The sequence below is a fragment of the Myxine glutinosa genome, chromosome 1, assembly GCF_964187855.1.
Source record: "Myxine glutinosa chromosome 1, kmMyxGlut1.1, whole genome shotgun sequence".
Taxonomy (NCBI): domain Eukaryota; kingdom Metazoa; phylum Chordata; class Myxini; order Myxiniformes; family Myxinidae; genus Myxine; species Myxine glutinosa.
This window is the reverse complement of record NC_136261.1, coordinates 22,155,984-22,163,291: the sequence shown is the minus strand read 5'-3', so window position 1 is coordinate 22,163,291 and position 7,308 is coordinate 22,155,984. Positions and strand designations below refer to the sequence as shown.

Genomic DNA, 7,308 nt, shown 5'->3' with positions numbered 1-7,308 from the left:
CATCAGAGCGATTTCAATTCAGTCATGGATGGTGAATCCATCAATAAACAATGCTCTTTGGATGTATCAGGAGCTGCTTCATTCACTGATTGCTTCATTTGACAATCGACTGATACAGCAACGAGGAAATGCCCTTCACCATCTTTCCTCAATCCGCTTTTCCACTACAACTCCAGTACGCACTCATTTTCTTCCCAAAATGGGAATTCGTTAACGTCACAGTCCAAATGACATCATATATATAAGTTATTGGTGAGGTTAAAGCAGTAATGTTAAAGTCAGTGATAATTCCTTTAAGAGAAAACTTGATTTTATTCTAATTTCAAGTTCTCAATGCAAAAAGAACCCACTTTGCAATCGTTCTCAAATCGTGTGCCTTCCTTAGCTTACTCGACGCAATCACACCTTCACCTCTCTGATTCCTACTTTGGCAGGACCATTTGCTTACCTGGGGAATTTGTAGTAATGTCTAAGTTTTTTAGTCCCACCATCATGTGTTGAAGTTCAAGGGTGCGAGCCAGCCATGACTTTGTTTATTTTTTATTTCTGGTATGCACAGTCGAGGCACGTGGAAGAGATAGAGCACTGAACGGATTAGGATGTAACAGGACAAAAGGAACAGTAAAGAGAAAGAGAGAAAGATTGAAACACACCAGGTTAAAAATCCCATAGAAACACCAGAAGGACATTTCCATGGGTCTCTATTTCAAATCACCGTTTATATTGGTTTCTACAGGAACCAGTCGAGTTTCCAGTAGAAACCTTTAACCAGATTCGATTGAAACCAATACAAACCATTTGATGCACCTGGTCTGAAACCCATACACCAATCAAAATACTTGAATCATATTATACAAAATACTTATACAAAATACCTGACTGACCTCCTCTCCAGACACACTCCCACCCGCAACCTCCGCTCTGCTGGTACCAACCCTCCTGACCCCCCCACCCCCATCCAGACCAAATTCAGATCCTGGGGGGACAGGGCCTTCTCCATCGCTGCTCCCACCCTCTGGAACTCACTACCTCACACCATCAGAGACTCCTCCTCACTCACCACATTCAAAACATCACTCAAGACCCACCTGTTCAACACTGCATTCAACATTCAACCCACAGCATCTAACCCCTGACTATCTCTTCTCCTTCTCCTTCCTTTTGCTTTGATTATTTACCTGTTGATTTTTGTCTTTTTGCACTTGTTTTTTTTGTACTCTGTAAAAAAGGGTCTTTGGGCTTCTTGAAAAGCGCTATATAAAATAAATGTATTATTATTATTGTTATTATTATTATATTTTCTTTAAACAAACCCAAAACACGCAGTTCCATATAGAATTGAGTTCTAGACATGTTCTGCATAAATAACAAGGTTTCCTTGCAGAGTCTTTGTTATATATGTGAATACAAGTTGTTTGCTATCCAGGAGTCAGATATCTCAGATGGCCGAGCACTTGTACCTGTCACCAGAGGACCCAGGTTCACATTCCCATTCTGGGCACGTAATTTTCTCCACAAATATCAATTTGTTATTTACAATCCTGTTCGTTCCTATACTGGTATTCTATTGGTCTCCTTCTGCTCCCATTGACCCACTGGTATTTTCAACTGGTCCAGTATTTTACTTTCCTTATTGAAAACAGTATATCATACTGGTCCAATTTCCTATGGGATTTGTCATATTGCTTTTCTATGGGATTTTCGACCTGGGACCGATAGCAGAGCCGAAGGTAAAGATAGAGAGAGGCGGACAAACATTGGGCGTGTGGAGGAATGGGGGCAGGAGAGAATGCACAGGTTGGACAAGATGGATACAGAAGGAAACACTCAGGAGGGAAAACTGGAAATTTGGAATGAGGGATTGGGGTAGGGGGGCAGAAGATCATGGTTTTTGATTGGGGACAATCTGAGGTGGTGGTGAACAGCTGTCTTGAAGACCTGGAGGAAGAATGAGTTGTGGAAGTTGGTTCCACAGGCAGGAAAAAAACAGGAACGAATGAGTGGAGGTGACCATTGATCCAGGATTTAGGTAGTTTTTATGGTCAGCTGCACATTACTCCAGATTCATCCATCAATGGTGGCCGTACGGATCATTGGCTCCATCATGCCGCGCCCCCTAGTTATTATGGGCACGGCAAACAGATGATGAATAACAGGAACTGTAACTATACCGCCAAGCATAATGTTAACCTTGGTCTGTCAGAATTGGTGCACAGGTGGCGGTGGCACACTTACCTATGAACTGTCCAGTCCGGGTTCAATTGTTGACCCGACTATGAAATGTCAGATCGGTGCTTTGTGGGCAGAGTTGGAGTGTGCCACCCCTCAATTGGACGTTAAGCCGTGTGCCTCATCTGCTAGCATTATTTGGTGGACATAAAATGTACACGATGTATTCGAACGAAGAGTATAGTTGACTTATCGCCAGCATCCTTAACAAATTCCTTTCCTCACCTATATGGGAGAACAGCATCAGTGGGATTGCCGCACTCCCAGCAATGATGCAAACCAGCAGCCGAGTGCTGGCACAAATAACCCTGTAATCTAAATTAGTTATTTTGTATACAAAGTCAGTATATATATTTAAATAGTGTATATATGCTGTATAACGGAGATGGCTGTCCGTCCGTCCGTTCGTCTGTAGGCTGATTGGCTGGTGTAAGCCTAGGTGCACTGTGATTGGCTGCTGGGCAAAATTATAGCATAGGCTTATTAAAAGCTGATATTCGAAATCTGATTCCATTTTTAATGATCGGAACTCTCCGCTTAAATAATTATGTCTAAATCTCGAGTGAAATCGGAACAAAATTAGGAAAAAGGGATTTGAAAAAAAAAAGAAACAATTAAATTATTTGCTCCGTGAGACGTGAGGTAAAATGGCTCCAACGTTCGTTTTTCACTCTGTTAAAGGTAATTATTGTACATCTGATGTTTTTTACACCGCCCAGGAACATCAGTCGCGATCTTTTCGGATTCGGATTCTACTTTTTTTTTTTTTTACGTACGGTATCCAAGTAAATATAGTAATTGATATGCTCAAACGTTTTGTTTTGTTAAATATATCTAATTATTGGAACATGGGTACAGTGAGATCAACTCTATATAATTTCGAAGAGTACCTCAGCCTGACGTCGGTTCTCCAGGGGGAACGGTGTGGGTGGAGCAGCATGGACAATTCACTTTTTTGGGGCTGAGTTCTTCGACGTAATCTTTGACACGGCGAGTTAGTGGAAGGTTACACGTTGAGTGGAGACCGATCGTCTAGTCCATGGGTTCCCAATCAGTGGGCCATGGCCCATTGGTGGGCCACAGCACGTTTTCCAGGTGGGCCACAGAGACGGCCCAATATTTGCCCAAATAATACAATCTTTTCACGCACAAGGCCTAAAACAAGTGTTCAATTCTGTGTGTGTTGGTGGTGGTCAGTGGTAGCCACCCACTATTCCCTGCATATTTTTTTAGTCTTGTTTTTTTATATTTTTACTTTTTTCTTTTCTTCCAGAAACCCTTCTGAAATGACAAAACGAGGATATGATGAGCAATACATAAAGTTTGGATTCACATCCTTACATGATCGTGGAGAATTAAAGGGACAATGCGTCCTGTGCCAGAAAGTTCTCGGGTATCAATCTTTGTTCCCATCGAAGCTGAAGCTCCATTTGGAGAAGATTCATCCACATCATCAACATAAGGATGTGGACTTCATCAAGCGAATGGAAGAGAACGTGAAGCACCAGTGCTTGGATCAAAGTGGAACATTATTTCAGCAAAACAAGCGTCTTACGGAGGCTTCATATGCCGTCAGCCTCCTCATTGCGCAACAGAAGAAACCTCACACAGTCGGAGAGACTCTGATCAAGCCATGTGCTCTGAAGATGGCTAGGATTCTGCTTGGAGAAGAGGCTGAAAAAAAGTTCAACAAAACTTCTCTGTCAAATAATACGGTTCAAAGGAGGATTGCTGACTTGTCTAGTGACATAAAAGAACCGGTGATTGCTGAAATCAAAGACGCTGCATTTGGATTGTTCTCAATTCAGTTGGATGAGTCCACAGATGTTTCATCCTGTTCCCAGCTTCTTGCCTTCGTCCGGTATGTGAACGGTAATTCTATCAAGGAAGAATTCTTATTCTGCTTATTCTCTCGAAATAAATACCAGAGCTGTGGATGTGATGGAAAAAGTAACAGAGTTCTTTGACCATGAGGAACTGAACTGGCACAATCTCTGTGGAGTGTGCACCGATGGCACCCCAGCTATGGTCGGAGCAAAAAGTGGCTTCCAAGCGCTTGTTCGAAATCTATCTCTAGGCATCATTTCTGTTCATTGTCTGATTCATCGACAAGCTCTTCCTTCAAAAACCCTTCCATCTCATCTTCAGGATCTCTTCATCATCTCATCTCATCTTGAACAAGTCATCAAAATTGTGAACTACGTGAAAAGCAGTGCTTTGAATTCCCGACTCTTTAAGCAATTGTGCACAGAAATGGATTCAGAGCAAAAGAACCTGCTTTACTACACGAAGGTGCGTTGGCTATCAAAAGGAAATGTTGTGGCACGAGTGTTTGAACTCCGAGAAGAGATGCAGAGTTTCCGACAGATGCAAGAAAAGCACAAACTTGCAGCTTCCTTCCATGAAAAGCTGTGGGTCTTTCGCCTCACATACCTTGTGGATATTTTTGATCAATTGAACAGACTGAATCTAAAGCTGAAAGGAAAGGGAACAACTATCATTCAGTTCAATGACACTCTCAGTGCATTTATACAGAAGCTTGAAAACTGGAAACGAAAGGCTGAGGAAGGGAACTTTACCATGTTCGAATCTCTTTCAGAAGTCACTGTTAATGAGCCGTTGGATCCTGGCGTTGCAAAGGATGTTGTGACACACCTCAGCTGTCTTCGAGAAACCCAAAAGAAGAAGAAGCGTGACGTCATCCGAATTATTTTCAGTGTTCAAGATGGCGGCTTCACGTCGTTCGACGGATGATTTGTTCGATGTACTGAGGACTACAAAACGGTAACTGATGCATATCCTGTTGTTATATTACGTAGCAATCAGAGCTAAAGACGCAAAGAAGTGTTAAATGGTCGCTCAGAGTAATGTTTTACCAGAGAAGCGGTTGTCTTCTTCTTCCAGTAGTGAATTATTGGGAAAGTTGTTTCTCCATTGTCCATTCTGTAAATCTGTGTAACATGACACGGTTTTTGTATGTATTGCAGTCAATCACTGGATACTTTGCATACTGCTGAATGATTTGGAAATACTGATACTACAACCACTGAATATTGGAATACAAAACAGATTGTCGACAGTGCATTGAGTTTGTCTTTGGTACATTATAGTACGACTAGCAACGGTACCCGCCCTATGGGCGGGGCTTCAATTGGGCGGCCCAAATGAAAAGGCAAAATATCAGAAATTGAAGGCTTTTTTATTTTATTTTAAACTATTTATATAAACATCTGCTAAATCATATCACACGCAAATCATCAAAATCTAAACAGTATTTGTAGAATTTCAATAAAAGCCACATCACTGTTCATATCGTTAAATATTATTCCATCGTGTTTGGAAAAACTGGAAAATTGGAAAATTAGAAAAATTTTCCTAATTGGAAAAACGATATAGCCTATTTTACTCCAGGGGGTCCCAGGATTACCCACCCAAAATATCGTTGCGATCGGTTCAGCCGTTTTTGCGGTACCTGGGAACAGACAGACGGACAGACAGATGGGCAGACATTTGGTTAATTGTAGTAGGATACATACCGGTACAACATGGAATCACATTTTATTAACGTTGTATTAAAGGACGACCCTGGGCTGAGAGGATGACCTCCGAGGTACTCACACTCTCCTCTGAGCTGTCTAACTTGGGTTTGGATTCCGACTCAGTTGTAAAGTATTACAAGGCAGGAGAATATTGGTTCACGAGCGAGTGGTATTCAATGACAAAGGACGGACTATAACCGAAACAGGCCCGGACTGGGGTCGGGGCCCACGTCGTGCGCAGGCCTCTAAGAGCCAGCTGTATGTAATTGTGTGTGGTCCTGGCCTGGAAATGTCAAAACGAAGGTTACTGACCTTGAAATGAGATAGAAAATAATGTATAATCAGTTATGAGGTTAGTTAGCTGCACAATACCGAAAATTCGGTTCGCTTCCGACAACTTTGAAAATTTGACCTTTGTGACCTTCAAAGGTCAAAGGTCGAAGATTCTGAAATTTGTTGGAAAACTTGTATTTCATGATGAATGTGATAATATAAGATCATGTACGACATTTCACCCTATTAGGAAGCGAACAATGTAATAAAACCATCAAAAATCGACTTTTCTAAATTTTTTGACCTTGTGACCTTGACCTTGGGGAGAAAATGAAAAATCGAGCTCCGTGGAGCTAGACACATGACATTGGCCTAACCAAATACGGAAACCCCTGTCAGATTCCACCAAACCCCTCGGAGAAGATGTAGCTTGAAATTGATTACCCCCTAAAAAGACATCTTTTTCGGGTGTGGCTCCGCCCACAATGGGCGCAATAAGCCCACTCTAGGCAGGACATAACTGGATCATATCAACCTCCCACCCAAGTTTCATCAAGATCGGATGATATCATCGGGTAGTTATGCTGCGGACAGACAGACAGACACACACACAGACAGACACACACCCATGACGAATATAGTTGTCACTCTGTTTGATAACTCGTGAACCAATTACTCGTGAACAAAACACATGAAAGCTCGCTTGGAGTTTGCAAAAAAGCACCTAAAAGACTCTCAGACTGTGAGAAACAAGATTCTGTGGGCTTTAATGTATTATTCACTGAGGAGAGGCTTCCGTCTGGCCACTCTGCCATAAAGCCCAGATCGTTGGAGTGTTGCAGTGAAGGTTGTCCTTCTGGAAGTTTCTCCCATCTCCACACAGGATCTCTGGAGCTCAGCCAGTGAACATCGGGTTCTTGGTCACCTCTCTTACCAAGGCCCTTCTCCCCCGATCACTCAGTTGGGCCGGGCGGCCAGCTCTAGGAAGAGTCCTGGTTGTTCCAAACTTCTTCCATTTAAGAGTTATGGAGGCCACTGTGCTCTTGGGGACCTTCAATGCAGCAGAATTTTTTTTCTAGGCTTCCCCAGATCTGTGCCTCGACACAATCCTGTCTCTGAGCTCTGCAGGCAGTTCCTTCGACCTCATGGCTTGGTTTTGCTCTGATATGATTTGTCAGCTGTGAGACCTTAGGCTTATACAGACAGGTGTGTGCCTTTCCAAATCATCTCCAATCAATTGAATTTACCACAGGTGGACTCCAACCAA

At 42.5% G+C, this 7,308-nt stretch overlaps 1 protein-coding gene across 1 annotated transcript; it reads left to right on the top strand.

Annotated features, from left to right (window-relative positions):
- Positions 1 to 3,268: 3,268 nt before the first annotated feature.
- LOC144892986 (zinc finger BED domain-containing protein 5-like) lies at positions 3,269 to 4,983 on the top strand. The gene is made up of 3 exons (XM_078782350.1): positions 3,269 to 3,324; positions 3,503 to 4,090; positions 4,158 to 4,983. Exons 1-3 carry the CDS (start codon positions 3,269 to 3,271, stop codon positions 4,981 to 4,983), a joined length of 1,470 nt encoding a protein of 489 aa, XP_078638476.1.
- Positions 4,984 to 7,308: the final 2,325 nt, after the last annotated feature.